Source organism: Onychostoma macrolepis, chromosome 06 (assembly GCF_012432095.1).
Source record: "Onychostoma macrolepis isolate SWU-2019 chromosome 06, ASM1243209v1, whole genome shotgun sequence".
NCBI lineage: Eukaryota > Metazoa > Chordata > Actinopteri > Cypriniformes > Cyprinidae > Onychostoma > Onychostoma macrolepis.
The window spans coordinates 22,820,863-22,845,985 of record NC_081160.1 but is presented as its reverse complement, the minus strand read 5'-3'; the positions used below and the strand labels follow the sequence as shown (position 1 = coordinate 22,845,985).

Below are 25,123 nucleotides of genomic sequence, written 5' to 3'. Positions count from 1 at the left end.
CCTCTAGTGACAGATGCAGTTCTTTGTGTGTTTAGTGTTGTTTTCTGCTGTCAGGTGCATGTATGTGTTGTTTCTGTTGTCTGTAGAATGACAGTTGGTGCTAACTGGTGGTCTCTGAACACAGAACCTACTAGAGCGACCTTAAAATGATCCAAAAACAGTTATGTATTGGTAGCTTTTAGTAACAATTTTGTTTGTTTTTTGAGTCTCTTAGCTTTATGTTAATTTACATAAATAGTTTTGTGTGTGCAAATGTTTAAAAGTAAAAACAGTCCTTGTAGTCACAAAAAAAAGTTCTTATAACCTCATCTTATGACTACATGGATTGTTTTAAACTCTGCATTATATATGTATAATAATTATGCAATAATCAGAAACATTTAGCCTATCACACTGCAGAATACTCATATCTAGCCACACATGCTATACAGTAATGACATTATGAATAATCGACATATAAACATGGTTTGCAATGCAATTTACTTTAAACTGTAGTGAATTGTAGGTTGTTTTTGACACAAACAGTTTTGTGTAGATATTTTGATAAAAGTAGCTACATAATGGATAGGAAAGTGGGGAGTGTTAAAATTTTATTTATTATTTTTCTTATTTTGTTTTATGTAATATTTTTTATATGTTTCCATTATAAATTAAAGCTGTGTTTTCATCCAGTAGAAGTATGTTGAATACTCAGTCATGATATTTATTTTATTTAGTCTTCAACAAGACTAATATATATATATATATATATAATATTTAAGGTAACAATCCAATACATTAACATATTATTGATATTAATAATATGACCATAGGCTATCTGTAGTCAATATTGATCAAATGGGAGGGGAAAATCCTGCCCATAGGAAATAAAAGGATAAAAGCACTTATGTTCATCTACTGGAGAAAAAAAAAAAAACAAAAAAAAATATCATTTTCATCAAACAATAAAGAGATTACCTTAGATAAAGTTTGATTAATATGTACATACAGTAATTTCTTGCTCATTTCTTGCTCAAATTTCTTATTCATCAAGCCTGCATTTATTTGATCAGAAATACAGAACAAAAACCGTAATATTCAGCAAGGATATGTTAAATATGTTAAAGTGATAATAAAGAGACTTATATTGTTATAAAATATTTATATATTTTTTTATTTTTAAACAACTTTTCAATAATCAAAAAATCCTGAAAAAAGTATCACAGGTTATAAAATAAACATTAAGCAATGTCTCTAACATTGATAATAAATCAGCATATTAGAATCATTTCTGTAGGATCATGTGACACTGAAGACTTGAGTAATGGCTGATGAAAATTCAGCTTTGCATCACAGAAATATATTTTAAAGTATAGTGAAATAGAAATACATTATTTTCAATTGTTATATTATATTATTTTTTGATCAAATAAATCCAGGCTTGATGAGCATAAGAGACTTCTTTCCAAAATATTAAATATAGTAATGTGTCCAATCTTTTGTGTATAAGTAAAAATATGCAAAATTTCAAATTAAATGTTGTATAAATAAAAAGGTTAGGAATCATATTTGTTTAAAGTGCTTTTTTGTAGGACAATCAAAATGTTGTTGTTCTACAAATCTTTTATATATTTTTTACACAAGAGTCTTACAGCTTCTACTGCCTTAGGAAGATGGTGGTCCTTCACCCCTGTAGCCCATTTTTAATTCAATGAATTGATGTTACAACTCACCCTGTTTTACAGAAACTTTATTATGAATGGAATTTTATTCATGGAAGAGTTTTTGTGGTTTCATGTGCTTCACAGTAACTTATTCAGTATTGCACCCACACATGCAGATGCGAGGCGAGTGCTGCTTGGACGGAGCGGATGTGAAAGAACGAGAACAGATGCTTTGTTGTCTCATTCTGCCAATGAAAGATGGAGATGAGGAGGAACAGAAGACCTAATGCTCTCTGTGTGCGGACTTAGGGACTGGGTGGTGGAGAGATCTTGGAATACAAGCCTTAGGGGTTGTGCGTGAGTGTGTGTGTGATGGCTCCCAGTGGGTGAGCAGAGCTCGAGTGCCAAAGAAGAGGAAGGGTCTGACGTAAGCCTGCCAAAAACAGCTGCGAGAGAGACGGAGGAGGGCGTTACATAGTGTGCATGTGAGGGGGCAAGAGACAGTCAGAAGGAGGACACCCCGAGAGACACTGAGAGGGAGACTTTGGAAGTGGGAAAGAATGTGTGGAAAAGAAGGTGTGAGAGACATGATTCTGTGTTGGAACTGGACACTAAGACATTGAGGAACAAGGAGACGTCCTTGAGGACAAGTGAAACGTAAAACAAGGAGCAACCTGGACTGAAGACTAAGGAAAAGAAGGGCTAAGAAAGTGTAAGAGGAGAAGGAAAGGATTTCCAAGGAGGAATAAAGCAAGTAGAATGGGTTGTGTCTTCAGCAAGCAGCGTTGGGTTAAAGAGAGGAATCCCCAGCCCTCGGACCCCCCGAAAACACGAGACCTCACAGAGGATGCAGAGATTCTCAGCTTAACAGAGGTACGTGTGTGTGTGTGTGAGAGAGAGTGCATGGGGTCATATATAGGTAAGAAGATCTCCAGGCAATGAGTGCAGTGGGTCTGCCTCAATGGTTATGTTTTATGTCTTCTGTAAATCATTACATAGGCCTATTTGCAGTCATATTTATAGTCAAGGTTTTCAAATATGTAAAACATATACAACTTGTTATTTTTAATTCATTGGTAACTTTTTAACTAATGATCTATTTTGCATTATATAATGTAGTATGTTAATGTACTATATAAAAGTTATCTTAGTAATAAGATGTACAATATGGTTACATTCATTAATATTAGATAATGCATTAGGTATTATGAACTAAAAAACAAAAGTTAAAAAATTATAGCATTTGTTAATCTAGTTTAATGTTAGGTATACTGTTGTTCATTGATAATTTGTGTTAATTCCTAATTCATATGATGTTCATTTTCTACAGCCTGAAATGTTCAAATGTTTGGTGCACAAATGAACATTAATCTAGATTAATAAATTATATAAAGAAATTTATTGCTAGTTCATGATACCAAATGCATTAGCTATGTTATATATTATTGCAATATGTTAGCATATATATTATATTATATATACATATATAATTATATATACTTATTAACAACAAGATTTCAGAATAAAGTTTATATTTTAGGTGCTGTCAGCAGTCAATACTTGCATTAATTGGTTCTGTTATGGATGTTTATACTGCTGTCACTGCTCAAAATGCAGCGTAATAGACACTGCAAGTGTAAAGCAATATTTTGCTGTAGGGATGAATATTATCTGAAAGGATATTCCTGTGAATGAACCCCACACACACACACACAAACACTCGCTCACAGTAACACTTCCATGTCCGTCATTTGGCAGCAGGTTGACTCTTTGGGGTCAGACAGCTTTAGTATGTTATGTGCCCTTAGAAAACTCGCCTATAGGATGGAAAATGTACATAAATAGAACATTTCCACTTCACATAACACATTTTAAGCAGCAACAAACACTTACATGTCATGTGTGCTGTGCTCTTGAGAGAAAAAAAGGAAAATATATTCCATAACCACAGACAAATAGCCAGATTAACACACCCGTGCAAGCATACACACAAACACATACGTTTCCTAGGGATCCTGTGGACAGAAAGACTGGTTAAAAATAGACAGTGGAATTCTGGGACGGTGGAAGCATACCTCGGCCTTCCCACCTGCTCCCGTCTACTCCTGCCCGGAATGCGAGTCTGTATACGAGTGTAAGAGAATTCCTATTAGCAGGGCCAAAACTCTTATTTCAAAATGTCAGCAGCAACAGTAGCAGAGAGAAAACTCTTTTTGTCTCTCTCGCTCTCTCTGTCATATAGCACGTTCATTTGACATTGGGAGAATTCTAGTAACTTAAACAGTTCTGCACTCTTCAGAGGAGAAGGAGGAGAAGTGAGAAGGCTGTGTCTCTGTGTGTGTTGGATATGTGGAGGGAAATGCTTTATCCATGAGCCAAACTTTGGCTGAAGACAGCGAGAGAGAGAGAGAGAGAGAGAGAAGGGAGGAGAGCTGAAAAGTCCTTTATCTAAACCCATGCTTTAAAACAAAACACATGAAACCAACGTTTTGTTATATCTGTGTTTTATATCTGGTTGTCACATGCTAGCAATATGTAAACATAAACTCTATAGGCTACATAAGGAACTTTTGAACTAGTTAATGAATAAACTGCTGTATATGTGTTTTTAAAAAACATCCTCTATGATTGTAGAAGAGAGATATTTTCTGTAAAATCTTTAGACATTGTGGTATACAATTTAAAGGAGTTACGCACCAATCTGTTTATAGCATAGCCATTGTTTACTTCCCATTTACAGACTGTAGATGGCAGCATTGTCAAGTGATAAACCTAGCAATGTGCTGTGAAGGTCTACATTACCGTTCACAGATTTTGGGTCAGTAGTTTTTTTTAAAAGAAATTAATACTTTAATTCGGCAAGGACACATTAAAATTTATCAAGAATGACAGTAAACACTTTTAGATTTCTACAGAAGACTTCTGTTACAAATAAATGCTGTTCTTTTGAACTTTCCATTCATCAAGGAATGTATTTTCTAATTAATTAAATGCAGCTCTGGTGAGCATAAAAGACTCTTCTTTTCAACATTAAAAATCTTACACAAATGTCTTACCAAAAATATTTTTATGATCATTGCTGAAATTTTATCAACAAAATGTTATAAATGCTATTCACAGAGTGAGTTAAAGGCGTTTTATATGTATGTATGTGGTGTGATGTAATATCTAGATGTCATATATAGATAGATATAGATATATACACTGTGTGTGTGTGTGTGTGTGTAGATAGATAGATAGATAGATAGATAGATAGATAGATAGATAGATAGATAGATAGATAGATAGATGAATTTAACTTTGCATCACTTTGTTCATGTCATTCATAAAAATTAATTGATGGCTTTATACCATGGACATAGTTGAATTTGTAGATGAACACCTAGTAGAATAGAATAGAATAGAATAGAATATGATCATGAATATAGTATGATCATTAAATAATTGTCAAATCACCCAGCTGTTTTAAGAAATATCTGGGCATTGTGCCAAAACAGTTCTATCATCACAGCACTATTACCAAAACAAACATGATTTTCATTCATCGCCTCCATATGAGTGATTGATTTATTCTCTTCATATCACCACAACTGGGGGCGTGTGGACATGTGTGCTCAGTGCTCTTTAATATCATGTTTGTGATTGGCAGATGTGTTTGGGTTTAGTTCCTGCCAAATGTACATACAGATCCCAAAGTATCTACTGCTGTATACTTTTGAGGTCTTTGTGTGTGTGTGCTTATATATGTAGTTGGGGAAAATGGGTTCACACTCCTTTAAAGAGAGAAACTTCAAGAAGAAACACCACTGTGTTGTCTGCAGACAAGCCCTCGACAGCCATGGCATGTACTGTAGAGGTAAAACATACATTTGTTTTTATTGTAATAACTTTATATTGACTTCTGTTGTTTTTATACTTGGCTAATATTAGCTGGTGTTTCCTATTATTATATTTACTAAGCCATTTTCTCATGGGCACTATTAACTGCTCCACAAAATGTAGGTGATTTCAGGTTTTACAATCCTTGTGGGACTTTTGGTCCCCACATAGGCAAAACCTGACCCCACATGCACATAATGTACATCAATATTTATTAATGTAATAAACATATTTTCCTTGCAGAGTGTAAAACTGCAGTTCATAAAAAATGCGAGGAAAAGGTAAGATTCTTTCTCTTACAGCTGAAATGCTGTTACAACTTTATGCCTCTTATGAAGTACAGTGGATATGCCTAAACTTTGGCTAAACAGTGATTGCTTGATTTGGCTTTAACCAATAAAGAAATGGCATAAAAACATGCATTCTCATAGCGATATCTTAGTGGCTTTTGGTCTTGTGATGTGTGTGACTCTCAAATATAGTACAAATAGGTCTAATTCAGACGAGTTATGAACTCTGGTTATCTTTGGTATTAATAGAAATTGCAATCAGTCACTGAATGCCAACAGTGCATCACACGGATATACACCAGTGTATCCACACGCTACACACCACAGCTGTTCCTCTCTTTCTCTCCTTCTATTTCTTATTATTTCTCCTGCTCACTTTCTTTCTCTTTTACTTTTTCTCATCACAGTAAAAATAAATATTATTATTAAAAAATAAATAAATAAAACTAAGGCAACAGTTTCAGCTTATGTTTTGAGTTTAGTTAATTTACTCCTTATTTAAAATAAAAGCCTAGCCTGAACCTAAAATGTCAAGTGTCAAAACAATGCAACCATAATTATTCATACCCCAGTGCATGCTCGAAGAAAGATGAATGGTATTAGAGTACGAGAACCATTGAAATTCTAGTTGGTTTGGCTTAAAACATAGAATATGATATTAGTAACACTTTACAAAAACGTTCCAGTTGTTAACATGAATGATGAAAATTACTTCTTAAAGCATATATTAATCTTAGTTAATATTAGACTAATTTCAACATTTAGTAATATATTATTAAAATTGATTGTTGCATCTATTAATACTCAATGATCTTGAGCTAGCATGTTCTATGATAATGAGAACAAAATTATTTAATACAGTAACAAATTATAAAAGGAATTGCATTAACTGTGGGACCTTTATCCAGTTCAAGTAATTAATGCATATATTATGAACTAACTATGAAAAAGTACAATAATCGAGTAAATATTTTGACATTTTTAAGCATCATTTACTTGAATACCTTTTACAGTCCATGCCCTGGTTTTAGAGCGAGAGAGAGAGAGAGAGGAAGAGTTGGGTGGGAGCAAGAGAGTGAGAGGATCAGAAAGAGAGAGAGAGAGAGAGAGGAGAGCACTTGTGTGTGTGCTAGAGGAACTCTAGATAACTGGACTCATCTGAGAAAGGTACAGACAATTTTCCTTTTTTTTAAAAAAGGGCATCAAAGAGGTAATTCATTTTGCTTTTGGGAAATGTAAGGTATACTTAGTGTACTTTTCATTTCAGATAGTAGAATCAATTTGTGTCTGTAGTGAGCTAATCTGTTTGGCACAAAGTAAAATACAGTAGAATGAAAGTAGAGACGAGTGTAAGACACACTGACACATGACAGAGATGCAATCAGATGGTAGTTAAGGTTTATAATATATGATAATTTATCATTATGTTTGTTTAGTGATTGTGTGTAAGCTTTTGATTGTGTCTGTGTCACTTGCAATTACTTGTTACCTGCTAAAACAGGATGTAGTAAATGAACCCCAGTGTGTTTCCTCATCCCTCATAAAGGATTTGTTCTGTCTGCACTGTAATATGATTTTATCATTATGTTATAGCAACCTATTAGTTTCGACTTCCAACTGTTGGATTTTCCAGCAGGGCAATCCAAAGTCAGAGCTCAAATAATGAACAAAATGACATCTACAGAGCTCAAATAATGAACAAAATTGCTTCTACTTAAATTTAAGGCAGCAATGCAGTGAACATTCATGACTTACATTGTGAAAAATACTCCTACAAACAGACTCATGATCAGAGGCACAGGCCAGCTGATCATCTGAAATAGAGTAGTGGAAATAGTTCATAAAGCCAGCAGGCATTTCATCCGTCCTGGACGGAGAGATCAGCTGCTTTTGTTTCTCTTTATACACGTATCTCCACCCTCTGTCCACATCAGACTCCCTGTCAATCTATCAGAATATCCCCCATCACACTTATTCCCACCAGAATGATGTTTAGGTCAGTTTAGGTTTTGCACTGACAGATTCTCAATCGCTTCGGTTTAACTTACACCGCTTGAATATATGGTTAAATCCACAACTGTACATTTAATTGCATATACTAACAAAATGGTATTGCAGGCATATTCAAAGCCATTTGTGTTAGAGTCTGTAAGTTAAAATGTTATGTCTAAACTAATTACTGAGAAGGAAGCAAAGTGAACGTGTGCAAATATGTGCACACACACACTCACAGACGGTGTTAAACAGTACCAGATGTCCCCTGGTGTGATAATAACCTAATGAGGACAGAGAGGATGTCTTAAAATGGAGAGTCACCCAGTGGCCCCAAAGTGTGCTAGCTGCGTGTGTGTATGTTTATGTGTCTCTTAAATGGTCTCTGATGTCTAAACCTTCCAAATCATGCATCGAAGACTTGGTTACCATGTGTCTAATACACACCTTTCTCTGTCTGTCTTTCGTCCAGGTCTCTGTCTCTTGTGAAGTTATCTCAGATCCAGTGAGTATTACCCCAAGTTGCTTTTTAACATTTCATCTGTATTACATTTACATGAATGAATTTAGCAGAATTGACATTGAGCGAGCTGAGACTTTATGAATCTTATGAGAACTGATTATAGACAAAATCCCCTGCACTGTAAAATATAGACATCCATTACTGTTGGTTGTTTCCTTTCAGTTTCATATACAGTATATATATTTTTACAATGTATTTTTACTGAGGTCAAATGGACTTAAAGCGAAAAACAGTGTAATTATATTAGATAATAGTGATATTTTTGAAAAGTGCATGCCTGCTTCAGTAAGCTTCTGTAATTTCTTTCTGCTGGGATATCAGAGGACCACACTGTAAAAAGTGATAAGTTGACTTGACTTAAAAAAATTGAGGAAACCCGTTGCCTTAAAATTATTAAGTAACTTGATAATTCACTTAACTTATTTTTTTTAAATTACCATTTACTTAAACATTTTATGTTAACGGGTTTCCTCAATTTTTTTAAGTTAAGTCAACTTATCACTTTTTACAGTGCATGTTAAAACAATTTGTAGGGAAATAAAAGGTTAATTTTCAAATTACCATTATTTTTACAAAGGCATAATTGGAGTCAACCATATAAAAGAGCCATTATTTTCAGAAAGGGAAGGTTAAAGGAATTACTAAGTGTGTTCGATGTATCACAATTTAAAAGAAATGTCTGTACCATGTCTGCCTGCTTTTTATTCACATTTTTTAACTCTGATCTTTCCTAGCCCCCATTTCAAAACCAGATGACCATTCCTCCCAGGTAAGAGAAAATTTCATGGAGCTAACAGCAACATTTGTTATGAATTCAAGAAAAAGCTCACTCAAAAAGTAACAATCTGTCATCCATCACATTCATGTTGTATGAAAATCGTCATTATTTTTAGGGTGCCCTGCTTCTTTTGTTTGTATTTGAGTGTGACTTTCTTGTGTTTGTTCTGTGTTTCACAGTAGAGACAAAATGGAGAGTGTTATGGAGAAGTTGATGGGCAGTCATTATGACTTCGACCTGACCTACATAACTGAGCGTATCATCTCTGTCCTCTACCTGTCTGACCTGGAAGAACAGCGTTACAGTGCTAACCTTAAGGAAGTGGCGGCCATGTTGAAATCTAAACATCAAGACAAGTTTTTGGTCAGTTGTATTTCTGTTTCATCATTGTTGAGTTTTAAAGCCACGTGAATTATCACTCTTATGTCTCTTTTACTTCTCAGCTTATAAATCTATCAGAGAAACGCCATGACATCTGCAGACTAAATCCAAAGGTATCTTGTTGCTGTTTTATTAAAAGCGGCTTTGAATGTATTATTCTGTTAACTAGATTTGCATATATCTTCATTTAAAAGTCAGTCTATGGCTGGCTTGTTTTGATGTATTCCTTTGTTTCTGTATTTCTGGGATGACCCCTTCCCCTGCCTCAGGTTGAGGAGTTTGGATGGCCTGATCTACATGCCCCATCCCTTGATAAAATATGCGCTGTGTGCAAAACCATGGAGAACTGGCTTAACTCTGACCCCCAGAATGTGGTTGTACTGCACTGCAAGGTTGAGATCAGAAGTTATTTGATATTTAATATTTAATATATAAGAGCTAAAAGTGTCTAAATGTCATCAGTCTTATTAAAGGAATAGATCATCCGAAAATGAGATTCTGTCACCATTTACTTAGTCTAAAGTCATTCCAAACTCAAATGACTGCCTTTCTAATGGAAAAGTTTGGACTAATGTACTCTCTTATCCATGCAGTTACAATGAATTGGTTCTGAAACTACAGAAAGCACTATAAAAGTATCATAAAAGAAGTCCATACAACTCTCAATCCTTCCCTCTAGTGGGCTGTTAAACTCTGTGACCAGATTACAGTCAGCGAGTTGAATTTAACCAAGTCAGTCTGATCCAATATAGATTTGTAAATGATGACAGAATTTAAATTTTATAAAATTTTTGTGTCATAGAAAGCATGACCCAATATTAGTATTAGTTGTTGTAGTAGTTGTATATATATTTTTTTCTTCTCTGTCTGTTTTCCTTTTTCTCTACCTGTCACTTTCTCAGGGCAACAAAGGAAAAACAGGGGTGATCGTGGCAGCTTACATGCATTATAGCAAGATATCAGCTGGGTATTTACACACACACACACACACACACACACATACTCATACGCAGTTATTCAATGGGTACACCATAATTTTTCATTTTTATCTTTTGAAAGAAATTAAGTTTTATTCAGCAAGGACTCATTAAATTTAGATTTTTGTTTCGAATAAGTGCTGTTCTTTTGAGATTTTCTATCACAGAAATAAATGACATTTTAAAATATATTCATTAGAAAGATGTTACTTTAATTTGTAATTATATTGCATAATATTTCTGCATTTTTGATTTAAAAAATGCAGCCTTGGTGAACAGGTGACTTCTTTCAAAATCATTAAAACTCTTATGCAGTGCCTTTGGGAGCATTTTATTGTAATTACACTTGACTTTTTCTGTATGTATGTGTGCAGGGCAGATCAGGCTCTCTCGACAGTTGCTATGAGGAAATTTTGTGTGGATAAAATCTCTTCCTCTCTCCAGCCATCTCAGAACAGGTATGACTAACCTTGATTTCTGTTTGTTCCAGAATAACTTGTTCTAGTTTGGTCATGATGTTCTCTCTGTCACTGCAGGTATATATATTATTTTGCCGGTCTCCTCTCAGGTGCAATAAAGATGAACAGCTCCCCTCTGTTCCTGCATCAAATTCATATTCCAGCTTTGCTCAACTTCCAGTCAGGAGGAGGTACACAACCTGTTCAATCATAAGCAGGCCTTATTTTGTGTTTTCTGAACTGATTTTGAGGAAAACACAACAGAAATATGCATGAATATTTTAAATTAAAATGTGTTCAAGTGATAGTTGAAGCAAAAATGAAATCATAATTTACTCACCTGTATGCCTTTCTTCAGTCATATGGGTTTGGAACGACATGAGAGTGAGTAAATGATGACAGAAGTTTCAATTTTGGGTAAACTATCCCTTTCATTTTGTTTCCCCATATTATCCATTGCATTTTGCAGGTTACTTTCCCTTTCTGAAGATCTATCAGTCGTTGCAGCTGGTCTATTCTTCAGGCATATAGTAAGTGGGTCTATTTTGTCAGTCTCATTAAGTTTGATGATAATGTTTTTCAGTGCTTTTTCAGCATGGTGGTTACTGTGTGCGGTCTGATATATTGACCTCTGGAGCTCAACCCTGCAAAAATAAACATCTTGTTGGTTTAAGCTGCTCAAAGCTGGCTTAAGATGATCTTAAGTTCTGGCTAAGATGGTGTAGTTAGTCTCTGAGCCATGCCATGCTGGTTTAACTGGTCAACAAGCTGGTCTCCCAGACTATCCAGCTGAAAAGTGTCCAAAGCCCTTATAAATCCAGCCAAAAGTCCTGCCTAGCCAGCTCTGGCTCGCAGTGTGTCCAAATCACACTTCTCCTCTCTTCTTTTCATCGTGTCATGTCCTCTCTTGACTGTTCTATAAAAAAAATGAAATTTCATACTTTTTTTTTTTTTTTTTACTTTTTTTTATTTGCGTTACAGTGATATTCAGAGCCCTAACAGTAAGACGCTGTGTGTGAATATTGAACCAGCTCTACTGCTGAAGGGAGACATCCTGGTAAGAACACTGAAACATTCTTGTTATATAAGATTTTCCTATGAACTGCTCGCTAGCCACTGCTTTGAAGGGAGAAATATTTTGAAATACATATTCAAAAACATCACCACGTTATTAAATGATCATATTTAAAGTGATAGTTCACCCAAAAATGAAAATTCTATCATAATTCCCTCACCCTCATGTCATTCCAAACCCATGAGACTTTGGTTTGCTTAATCTGTGAAACGCATTTTTTCAGTCCAGGTAAGGTGAAGATCTATAAAGGTCATAAAGGTGTCAAAGAAATTAATCCATATGAACTGAGAGGTTTGTTTCAAGTCTTGAGAAGACATATGCTCACTTTATATGATGAACATATTTAATTTCGGCTTTAGTTCACATATAAATAAACATACATAGAGCAAATTATGTATGGTAAACATAGAATCTCAAATGTGCTCATGTGTTCATCACACGCAAGAACTAACCTCATTGGTTCTCTTGCATGACACACACACGTTTCAGCTTCGTGTTTACCATATGTGATGTGCTCTATGTATGTGTGTCAGTTAGAACAACACCCTCTCATCCACATAGCAACATTTTACAGTCAGAACGCCTTAGAAACCACATATCAATGTCCTAACAACTACCTTCAAACCTTGGTGAGTTGAGAGAAGCACCGCATTTTGACTACAAAAGCACCATGTTTTCCTCAGTAAAACTGCTTCTTATTGTCTGTCCTTAGGTGAAGTGTTATCACCGTCTCTCAGATGTGTGTAAGAGAGAGTGTGTGTTCAGAATCCAGTTTCACACCTGTAGTGTTCATGGGTCTCAGCTTGCTTTTGGCAAAGGAGAACTTGACCATGCTTGCACAGGTAAACACATACCGGGACTGTTTGTTTGACTGCCCCCTCCATTGCCTCGATTGCTCAAAAGCAGAGGAATAAAGTATGTTTTCTGTGTTATGATTCTGATTTGTGTTTGTGTGTAGATGACCGTTTCCCTGCAGATGCCACAGTGGAGCTGCTGTTTTCTTCTGGCCCGCAAAGAAGAGGTACACATCTATCAACTACACTATTTCTTCATCCCTCCCTCCATTAACTCTGTCTTAATGCTATATGTGTGTTTTATGTATTTTAGGTGGAGAGGTACAGGGAAATGACCCGGGAGTATCTGTGGATTACGGCACTGCAGATCCTATTGTGCGCTGGGACTCGTATGAAAACTTTAACCTTCACCATGAGGATAGTGTTGAGGGTATGTGCACTCAGTCTAGCCCAAAACCTGTATCATGTCAAGCTACAAGAAATTGAATTACAATAAAACTAACCTAAATTGTTGGCTACAGTACAAGTTGCTGATGAAACATAACTAACTACACTTCTGTTCAAAAGTTTGGGGTTGGTAAGATTTTTTTAATGTTCTCTTATGCACACAAAAAACATTAATATTGTGGAATGTTCTTACAATTTAAAATTAAAATGTTTTCTATTTTGGATAACATATCTTTATTGAGTTTTTACAAAGTTTTTCAAAAAACACAACATCATTCCCCAAAACTTACCCCAGACAGGTTTTTGATTTTTTTTTTACTTCTTCCATTCCATATCTAAAGCTTCTTCAATATCTCCATTTTTAACAAAGTTCAAAAACACCTCCCATATATCAGACAATTCAGAGGGTTTCTTTCTTATTACATATGTAAGATTTTCAAGAGCCAAACATGTTATTAAGTTTTTCAGCCATAGTCCAATGGAAGGGCAAATGGTATTTTTCCAGCACAGGGCAATATAACGTCTTGCTTGTAATAGACACAAATCCACCAACTTACTTTCTTTAGTGGACAAAGTGAAATTGTCTTCATACATACTCAATACACATAATACAGAACATAGAGGAATTGGAGAGGAAGTAAATTGAGAAACATATTGAGTCACCCCAACCCAAAGCTTCTGCACCTCCTCACATTCCCATACACAATGGGAAAATGTACCTTGAAGCTTATTGCATTTAAAACACAGATCAGGGATATTAGGGTATTAAATTATACATTTATTTAATCTTATAGGGGTTATATAAGTTCTCACTACCCAATTATATTGTAAGAGTCTCAACCGAGAGTTCAAAGTTTGTATATGTGCATTTAAACAAATTGTATTCCAGTCATCTAATGAAATATCCATATTTATATCTTGAATCCATGCTTGTCTTTTATTCTCAGAGCTTTAAAAATGTTTTCTATTTTAATATATTTTAAAATGTACTTTATTCCTGTGATAGAGATATAATCATTCAGTTAAAAAATAATAAAATAAAATAAAAATAAAAATCTTACTGACCCCAAACTTATGTTTAAGCTATTTTAAGAGGAAAATGTCCTTATAATGCAACACTACCAGATGATCTGCAATTGCAGCATTTATATGGCTCAAAAACATCTTAATTTAATTTAATAATACAACTAGTATTTTTATATTAGTTGTATTATTTCTATATTTCTTTCAGAGAATCATGTATTTGGTTGAAATTGCATTCTGAGACAAAAAACACTGAGCTCCATATTCATGTGACTGTAAATAATATGGTTTTTGTCTATGTATTCCCTGTGATCTGTAGATATCAGTCACACACGTGGGCCTTTGGATGGTAGTCTGTATGCTCAAGTGAAGAAGCGTCGAGCACCAGGGTCCAGTCCCACCGGATGCCCGACTTCCATCAAAACCTCCACACATTCACCCAGTCATTCCTCCTCTACTCCTCCCATTCATCTCTCCATCCAGCCTCTCTCACTCAGCAAAGATGCAAGTTGCTCCTCAGCACCACCCGAATCCCTCTCTCCACCTCTAAGAGAAAAAAGAGAGAAGGACGAAGACAGGGAAAAACACAGAGAAACCGCAATTCTTGATGATGGCGACTGCTCTCCCGTGAGACCAGATAGGCCCGTTCAGTCTTGTTATGATCGCTCGTATTCCCATACTCATTCATTCTGTGATCCAGACCTGACCAGCCCGCATGCACCACAAACTCTCCGTCCCAAACACCACACACTTCCCTGCAGCCGCACCGCCCCACTGCCAGTCCGAGACTTGTGTGTATCCCAGCCTGATATTTTATGGGAGAGAGGGCGATGTCTGCACCATCCCTGCCCAGAAACCCTCAGGCACATGTACTCATATCCCACTCAAGAAACACACCTTCATTCGCCACTTTTCCACTCACAGTCCTCCCGTTCCCACACACTTCCTGTACAGACACATGCATTCTACTCTGGGGAGGCATGTCCTGTGTTTCATTGCCCCGCCCTCCCCCAGGGCCACGCCCACATACCTCCTTCCCTAACCCCTAATCAGTCACTGGTCTCCAGTCCATACCGAGAATTACGTTACAGCACGTCTCTGCCAACATCGTGCTCCTGCAGGGACTGTTCTCGCTTACGAGAGGACGTTGCCCTCCATTCTTTACGAGGCAGAGAATTAGAAGCTCTTTCCTGGTCTAGAGAGGCAGAGTTTGGGATTAGGAGGGAGGGGCCTATGCACTGGAGGGATGGAAGGGCGGAGTCTCATTGGGAGGGAGTTCAAGAGACAGAATACTGGCGGCGCAAATTAGCAATGTCACCAGTAACGTTATCATACGGACATTACCATGCTGTCCCAAAACAAGACCAACCCGTATATGTTTCAGACGCCCAACCTGAACATATTACACCACTCAGTCCATATCCCAGTCCCCAAAGCAGTGGCTACCACAGCCCTCATCCACCCTGTCCTTGCTCTCCACAACCGTTCAGAGAGAGTCCTGGATATACCTCCATCAGTCATTCCCCAAACTCCTCCCCCATTGCCATCACTCCATCTCCAAAACGAGCCAATCACAACAATACTTCAACTGAAGAGACTCAGCATGGCATTAACGGTAATCACATTGACACAGTTTGTAGCCAAATTATAGCAAACAATGTATTCCTAATTCCTTTTTTATTAAATGTATATAATAGAAATATTTGTGCTATAATGCCAGAACCCAAAAACCAAAAAAAATAAACTTCTGTTCATCACCCTTAAGTTATCTAAACTAGTATTTTTTTATTATTATTATTATTTTGTGGAACACAAAAAAGGTACTTTGTAGAATGTACATGCTGCTCTATAGGGGCAGAAATGTACCATAAATCTAACACAAATAGTCCATATGACTAAATGATGTAAACGATGTCAGAATTTTCATTTTTTTGGGTGAACTATCCCTTTAACTTTCTGTTTTTTCTGCTTCCCTAATCTAATCTGTTGTTCATTCTATTTTGTGTGTTTTGTAGATGGGCGTATTAAGGTTTTAGATGCTGATAAAAGTCACATTAAAGCCCTTTCTCCTCATAGGTAATTGTTTCTTCATGTAAATTAATCTCTTATTAATCTCGTAGCCACAGTTTATTTTGTACATAGAATTGAATGTACTATCAACCTAAATTCCACTGTGTATTCCAACAGGAGATCAATGGAGGTGGGAGAACCAATGAAAAGCAAAGCTCCAGATGGTCAAACTTTCCCTGGGTCTCTGATCACTGTTGTCTCGGCTGTCAGTGGAGCAGAGGAAAATATGAAGAAAACACCCATCACAGATTCTACATCTAACACCATTCTCATTATTAACCCACCGTCATCTAAAGTTGTGGAGTCAGTGCAGGTACAAACACACAACCCCAGACCTCTCAAAACCTGCATCCCAGAATCAGAACAGGATCAAGCGGAGCACCCCGGCTCATGCTGCACCTCAACTTCAACCTCAACAAGTCCTCAACCTCCTCTTTGTTCTTCAGAGAGAAGCTCTGCCTCCGATTTCCCTTCATTTAACATAAATGCTGAAAGGCAAAGCATGACTACCTTAACCGACAGCAATGAGGAAAGCAGCAACAGTGACCTGACAGCATCACCCCCTGACCCAGACGGTTACGTCACACCCTCATTCCCTATAGCATCATACAGCTACCCTCTTCTGACAGTGCCTCATGTACCATATACAGGCTACACTGAGATCACCATCCCAGCTTCCTTAACCCAACCTCCTCTCCCCGAAAAACAACGCTCATCCCCCCTTCACAATGTGTCTGATTGCACTGGCACGTCCTCAATAAAATCAGCTGGAAAGCCTTCTACTTCCTCTGCCCAGTTCCATGTGTCCTTCTCCACTACTACCAATGAATTGCCTCCCACATCTAAATGCAAAGTAACTCCCTCTAGTGGCATGGAGGAGGCAGAGAACCGCCTCAGCTCTAAGTTTGTCCAAGACAGCTCCAAGTACTGGTACAAACCTGGCATCTCCAGAGACCAGGGTGAGAACATCTGCATTTTTAGTGGTGCTTATTTCAGTGTTATTTACATCTCTGCATTTTGTTGTGGGCTTATATGTATTCTCTGCCATTCGAACCCATGACATTAACTTTGTTCAATATAGCATTGTAGCCTTCTGTGCTACAGTTTTACTGTGGTATATTATTAGTAGTGCACAATACGTCGGTACCATTCGAAATTTCTTTGATTTATTGGTATAAATTGATATTAGATATTTCTTTGCATATGCTCATTTTCCCTGTTTTTAAGACATTTAGATGTTTGCTATTATCTAACGGTCACCTAAAGTTAATCTTTAAGAACACTAATAATTTAGTAACACTGTTAAAACTTTAAATCAATTTGATTTGCAATACAATAAGTATTGCAAATACAATAAGTTCAATAAGTGCAAATACAATAACTCAATACAATAAGTTTAAGAGTTACAGTATTAGTTCTTTATGTGGTGATAAATTTAAAATTTGAGCAAATATCAAAATGGATATCCAATTTTCATACTGTACTTTATAACATTGTGATGCCAAATTCACTTGTAATATTTAAAACAATTGATTTTAGTTTTTAGTATTTAGTAACACCTACCTTGCTAACTATTAGTAAGCAGAAAATTAGGAGTTTACTCAGGCAAAAGTCGTAATAATAGTTAGTTAATACTGAGAATTGGTCCCGAACTAAAGTGTGACCGAAGTTTAATATCAGCTTTTTATTGGTTATTGGTAATAAAATGACAATAATTATCGATTTATTGTATTTGTCCAAATTTAAGCCAATAAGATTAATAAATCATAATAATTTGAATGAATAAATAATATCTAAATATACATAATAAATTGAAATATAAATAAAATATATAATAAGTAAATTAATATTAAGATTAAAACTAATACCGTTTTGTTAATTTTTTAAGCATTCAACCGACTAATGATTTTCATCTGGTGGATGGCTTATGAGCAACCTCATAAGAACACCCTAGCAACTTCATAGCAACACAATAAAAAAAAAAATGTCAGTATCTTACAATTATCATATCATCACATCTCTTAAATCTAGTTGTAGTAAATAATTTTTTTAGAATGTGATGTACATTACATAAATATTCCTTCCACTCTATTAACAGAAGTATCTCTTTCCCCATTTAGCCATCGCAGTATTAAAAGATAAGGAGCCTGGCTGCTTCCTCATTAGGGATAGTAATTCATTCCAAGGCGCATATGGATTGGCCCTCAAAGTCAGCACACCTCCAGCCCACGCTAGTAACCATGGAGAGACGGGCAACCCACAGGAGCAGCTAGTTAGGCACTTCCTGATTGAGAGCGGTCCTAAAGGAGTGAAGATCAAAGGCTGTCAAAATGAAACATATTTTGGTGAGACGAAAAAAAAAAAAAGATTGTGCCCTGTTTATGAATGATTTTTCTAATGCTCTGTGTTGAAAACAGCACCCCCTATTGATTTAATTCTGATGATTCTTTTCATCCAGGCTCCCTCTCTGCTCTGGTGTATCAACACTCCATTACTCCTGTGTCTCTTCCTTGTGTTCTACGAATCCCAGATAGAGGTCGTACAAACAAGTTAAAATACAACAATGAATTTTTTTTTTCATACTCGGTGTGTAATAACTGCCTGATTTGTGTGTGTTTGTGTTTCAGATCTTGTAGGAGAATTGCAAGAGTTGCAAAGTGGAACCAATACCAGCACAGCTGCAGACCTATTAAAACAGGGGGCAGGTGAGTTTGATTTATTTTATTTTATTTATTTTTTCACGGATGGATGGTGGGGAAAAACAATAAGTATTATTAAATGTGTTAAGATTACAGTTATATACACTACCGTTCAAAAGTTTGGGGCTGATAGAATGTTTTAATACTTTTGAAAGGAGTCTCTTGCTCACCAATGCTTTTTGATTTATTTGATCAAAATACAGTACAAAAAAGTACTGCTGTGAAATATTGTTACAATTTAAAATAACTATTTTCTATTTTAATATTTATTTTTATCTGTGCTGACAAAACTACATTTCAGCAGCAATTTTTCCAGTCTTAACTGTCACATGATCATCATAATAATATACTGATTTGATATATTTATCATTATTATTATTATTATTATAGTTAAAAAAACATACTTTTTTTCAGGATTCTTTGATGAATAGAAGGTTCAGAAGAACAGCATTAATTTGAAATGTTGTAAAAATGTCAACATATTTACTGTCCCTTTTGATCATTCTTGCTAAATAAAAAAAAGGTTTGATGATAAATCTCATAGTGTATTATTTTCAATATTCTGCATTAAAAGTAACAAATGTCCTCTTTCTCGCTCTAATATTCTTTGTTATTCTCTCTCTCATCGTCAGCTTGTAATGTTCTCTACCTAAACTCAGTGGAAACGGAATCTTTGACTGGCCCACAAGCCGTCTCCAAAGCAACCAAGTGCACTTTGACCCAGCACCCTCGTCCTTCACCAACAGTCGTCCACTTCAAAGTGTCAACACAGGGCATCACCCTCACTGATAACCAGCGCAGGTACAAACACACATGTCCAACAACACTTATGTTTTGCTTGCCAAGCAAAACACTTTACATTGTAACACAGCTTTATTAATATCACTCCCCAAGCATATTTTTAGCACAATCCTTCAAATATGAGATTAAAGTTACTTATTTTAGCCATTCAAGTAAACTACAGGCCTGTATGGCTCATATCCAAAACATTAATCTGAGAGACACTGAAAAATAAAAACCTCACTCTTTATCTCTTTCTTTTTTTTCTTTATATAGACTGTTTTTCAGGCGACATTACCCTATTCATAGTGTGACTTTCAGCAGTGTGGATCCACTGGATCAAAGGTAAAATTAAAGATGGAATCATTAGGAAATACAACTCCAATCTACAACATACTGCATCTCTAATGTATGGCCAAGACAACATGTATTTATTTGAACGTAGTCTAGAGGAGGTGGTTTGCCTCTTATGCTGATCTAAGGCTGTCAACGTACTATTATTATTTTTTATTGCACAAGGCATATGCTTCTCTCTTACTTGCTCTGCTTGTACATGTTGCTTAGCCTCTGTGTGTGTGTGTGTGTGTGTGTGTGTGTGTGTGCGCCAGGTGGATTGATGCTGATAACACTTCCTGCAAGTAAGTGCTTCTACTTATACAGCTCTATATTCTTTTTCAGTGTAGCATTTCTTGTGCTTTCAGGAGGTTTATTCCCAAATGTGTAAATTTAGGAGTGAGACAAGTGTATATCTTTTTATGCCACTCAGAATAAGCCAGTGATATGAAACAAATGAAGAATAGGGTTTTTAAGTGAGCAATCTGCTGTGGTCACTGATATCTAGTTGTTTTCTATAGGATGTTTGGATTTGTTGCACGGCGCAGCGGTGGTTTGGGAAACGTGTGTCACCTGTTTGCAGAGCTGGACCCGGAGCAGCCAGCCACGGCCATTGTGAACTTCATCAATAAAGTCATGCTGGGACCTCAACAGCTGCGAAAATGAACACAGTATAGGAGAAATGGAGAAAAACAAAACAGAGCGCACAAGATGGTATTGCAGTGGATATTGTCAGTGTTACGTTTATATATATATATACAGAGTTTCTCGTTAGGATACACAAAACTGACTGACTTTTACGACAACTCATTATGCAAGCTTCCTCTTTTTTCTGTCATGTTCACATGTAGTGTAAATCAGTGAGATTTGGTCATGTTGAAACAGAGTGCATTATGAAGTGATTTCAAATGAAATGCCTTTTATTAAATAAAAATAAAATATATGAGAAAAACAACTGGATTTTCCTGGTAAAGTATATCTAATGGATAAATAAATGAGAGTTTTCAACGCTCAAACCTATGAGAAAATGGGCCTTTTAATCCAACCACTCAGGATGCCAAAGCTGTATGACTGCTATTGTGTTGTTCTCTTTTTATTTTCATTAATTTTGTGTGTGTTTTTTAGTTAAATTGTCAGAATGTTTTGGTTGTTCGTTTTCTATTTGAAATGCCCTTTACAAGACACAAAGTCATATTTTTAGCAACTGATGCATTTTTAAATTCATACTTTTTGGTATTTAAATAAAACATTAATAAAAAATATGACAAACAGAAATGCCTAGACTCCTTTTATATATATAAAAAATCAGATTTCCAGTTATTTAATAAAGGTTTGCAGTTATAATGCGCTCAGAGTTTTGTTATTGTTAACCATTGTAATACACTGATCTCGCACCAAAACACTGTGATTACTTGAATTAATTAAACTGTAAAAAACTAAAGTCTATTTAGGTTCTAAATGTGTTAATCATGTCACGCTTCACTCTCTGAAGAAAAGCACTGCTAGTCTTTGCTTGTTGCCAGTTAAGCATAGTTTGCTTAGGTGTGGCCTACAATCCTAAACTTGACCTTTTAAGTTAAGCCATTTAATTATGCTTAATACAATTTATCACCTAGTTACCAGCAGATTGTAATCAAAATATACCTTTCATGTGCTCTGCACAATGTAGATTTTCTTATATTTATATTTTATTGTACAATTATTGTGATATATGCGTGCAAGATATTAGCAGATGAATAAAGTCACAAAGGTTTGGCAGTTTGCCTACATCCACTATCTAGTATTAGAGTTTAAAAACAACAACTACTATGGTTTTTACAATTAATCACTGTAAAATAGATGGACTAAAATTATTTAATCACATTCATATTGTGATTTCCATGTTTACAAACAAAATATGGCCATTAGCATTACAATAAGGCATCAACTACTGTATTGTGGAGGGGTTATTTTCATTGTGCTGATATGTGTAGAGTTTTACTGTCACAAATTACCAGCTATCAACTGTGACTTTACCAGCTATCAAATATCAAAATCAGCCCACCCTTTCCCATCAATAAATGAAATATGAGCACACTTGCTTCCTGAAGACATGAATTGTTTGTTTTGTAAACATACACAAGCTGAATTAACTGCATTTCACGGAGGTACACCGTTGATGTCTTATCCTAATTCAACACGACATTGCGTTTGTTTTTATCCTTCGACAACGTTAGATTTTTCTACACCTTCAAAAGGACGAGGTCCCACCGAGATTTGAACTCGGATCGCTGGATTCAAAGTCCAGAGTGCTAACCATTACACCATGGGACCGCGCTGCCGCGAAGAGCGACATAAGGACATTTATTCACCGTTGTTGTATAATACTGTGTATAGTTATATTGTACGTTAACTGTTATTTCCATTAAACTGCGCTTGTATATGCATATTTAGCGTGAATTTGCGATGCTTCCTTTCGGTATTTAAGGTTATAATGCTTGGCTAGCTTAGTTAGCTTATAGGCAGGTTCTAGCAAACCAACAGTGAGCTATTTTTAGTAATTTTTGTATAAATTATAACCAACTTACTTTAATATTTGTCGAAATGTATTAATTTTTTTCATTGTATTTATTTACACTAAAGCTATAATGTATCTTTTCATATCATATTGTGTTATGTTTAGCCGCTTACACAGTTATGACCGGGACCTGTTTAACTTCAGCTCGTCTTGTGCTGTCAATTCCTCGGATTTACGGCAAATCTTGCACGCACTCACAGTCTACCCTGCTGAAAAGGGGTTTAATCGTATTATTACTTATTTATACCTTTCTACCGAGAAACAGACGCATCCGATTGTTACAAAACAGTATACTCCTTTTATTAGCCTCAAATCCTTACAAAAGATGACTTCCGAGCACAATCAAGGGTGCATTTACTGATTTCAATGTATTCATTTAATCGTGACTAAAACATCTGCAACAAATATAGCAGATTCTTTTGAATTTACAAGAGTCTTAAGGAATGGTCGGTCTGTAAAACCGTCTTTATTTTGATCATTTTTCCACTGTTAATCATATTTTTTTTCTCCATGCTTTTCGTTGTGACATTTTCGTTCCGAGTAAAGACGTAGCACAAAAGATGGGTTTCTCCTGGCTATTTCTCTTTTTGGTAATCTTAAAAAATCTTTTTCATTACTAAATAAGGGTCAACAGACTAAAAAAAATTAGCCGATTTAATTTGGTTTTACACAACCCTTAATTTACGTTTACACAGTATCAGTCTGAATCCCCCAAACAGCCTTATATTGCACCACAGCAAAGCATGCTGTATTAACTGTTAGTAATACTATTGCTGTTTACAAAATGTGTCGCTGATAATGTTTTATTGTGTATAGCTTTAAAAAAAGCAGAATTATTTTAAGCTATGTTTTCCCGATTGGCTGGCTGCCCTTGACCTTTGACCTACACTGAAGTAACATTCTCTGTTCCACGCACATTCCACAGTGGTCTTTGTAGTCTCTGAGAGGTTATGACCTGTTATATCACTGTAACCGTCAGGACATTTTGTACGTGGAAAATGGAAAGAGGAGAACAAAGATATAGTCTTTAGCAAATACAGACGACTATCTTGAGAGGGGTCTTTTTATAGGTGAACACCACAACAGAATCCTCTGAAGGTCACAGGACCAGATTAAACATCATAGATTCACGTGCAGTGTTATTGTGTTAATAGTATCTCTTTTATTTTCTCTTTGCGGTGCTGTTTTAAATGGACTTACGAAGCATGCTTAGTACCCTAAACGTGCCCCTTTATATTTCCAGACAATAGCCCATATGTTCCCGTGAGAGGACGGCGGAAACAGCCAATGGATAACCAGAGGCCCCTCTCTCTGCATCTTTTACTTCCGTTCATGCCTATACGATCTTCCTTTCGCTACGTCACTCCATCACATTTATCTTCCTTTATCTCAACATTCGCCATCAATCATTACAGCTCACATGCCTGCACACAAACACGACACAGAACGTTTTCTCTCCCACTGCGTGCCACAGGGCTGAATTCCCCCATGTGATCAGACTAACACAATCAAACTTGTATGTTATTTTTCTCTTATGCATACACACACGCACACAGCTAGCCTTCAAGGCCTGAAACAGAAGCCTCTGCTATACTACTCAGGCAGACACACCCAAGTAAAACATGAACTCATCTCCTTACAAACCCAAATATTATATTTAAAAAAAAGACTGGCCGTCATAGACGGCTGAACATTTCCATGACTTACTGCGGTAACTGTAGAGACCAGAAATCGCCTACTGCTATTAGGTTAAGTAGGTTATTGGCTGGGCCATAAATTGTTTTGTGTTGCATTTATGTTTTTCTTAAAGGAACAGCAAAATGCAAAAGTAAATTCGATTCATTTCATATCGCTCATCATTTATGCACCCTTTCCGACCCTGTGTGAGGGACTGTTAGGGAATAGCCTTGCCTCTTTCTTTCTTTTTTATTTTTACATACAATGAAAATGAATGGTGCACAGGCTGTCATTCTTTTGTGTTCCAGAGAAGAAAGAAAGTCATACAGGTTTGCATCAACAGGATGAGTAAACGAAGCGTTCCTTCAATGCAGAATGAAGAGCCTGACACACATTTCTCCTCGTTTATACACGAATATAATGCTCGACCTCATGCGGACAAACTGTTTACCTCGTTGGTGCCTCTGACGTCACGACACACCCCTCACGCGCGTGAGTGTGTGTGTGTGTGTGTGTGTGTGTGCGCGCAGCAGCTCGCCTGTGAATGCAGTGGGGTTCGTGTGAGTGTGTTTTGCTTGTGGAATGTGGGAGTTGTCCCCACGCGCTTTACGAACAACCGACCTGTCCAAACAGTGCGCGCGTGGCAGAGGATGTCACACCAACCAAAACAGCGGACGCACGCTCACAGCACAGTCTTTGATCCGTTATTGGAGGAAAATCCGCCGTACAGGGTAGAGTCGGGGCGGG

At 36.3% G+C, this 25,123-nt stretch overlaps 1 protein-coding gene and 1 non-coding gene across 4 annotated transcripts; one reads left to right on the top strand and one right to left on the bottom strand.

Annotated features, from left to right (window-relative positions):
• The first annotated feature begins 1,819 nt into the window (after positions 1–1,819).
• Positions 1,820–21,391, top strand: tns2b (tensin 2b). Of its 3 annotated transcripts, XM_058780125.1 has the most exons (26): positions 1,820–2,516; positions 5,394–5,499; positions 5,766–5,803; positions 8,277–8,309; positions 9,062–9,096; positions 9,285–9,468; positions 9,549–9,599; positions 9,756–9,878; positions 10,389–10,453; positions 10,838–10,921; positions 11,000–11,112; positions 11,391–11,451; positions 11,903–11,978; positions 12,709–12,838; positions 12,955–13,017; positions 13,104–13,220; positions 14,580–15,875; positions 16,276–16,336; positions 16,448–17,289; positions 18,451–18,675; positions 18,789–18,866; positions 18,958–19,035; positions 19,662–19,830; positions 20,086–20,154; positions 20,418–20,447; positions 20,664–21,389. In XM_058780125.1, exons 1-26 carry the CDS (start codon positions 2,403–2,405, stop codon positions 20,806–20,808), a joined length of 4,386 nt encoding a protein of 1,461 aa, XP_058636108.1. In that variant the 5' UTR covers positions 1,820–2,402; the 3' UTR covers positions 20,809–21,389. The 3 variants fall into 3 exon arrangements, with proteins under 3 accessions (XP_058636108.1, XP_058636109.1, XP_058636110.1); XM_058780126.1 differs by lacking the exon at positions 20,418–20,447 and having other exon boundaries at positions 20,664–21,391; XM_058780127.1 differs by lacking the exons at positions 5,394–5,499; positions 5,766–5,803 and having other exon boundaries at positions 20,664–21,388.
• A 992-nt stretch (positions 21,392–22,383) lies between these two features.
• trnaq-uug (transfer RNA glutamine (anticodon UUG)) lies at positions 22,384–22,455 on the bottom strand. The gene has a single exon. It is a non-coding gene; the product is annotated as a tRNA-Gln (tRNA).
• Positions 22,456–25,123: the final 2,668 nt, after the last annotated feature.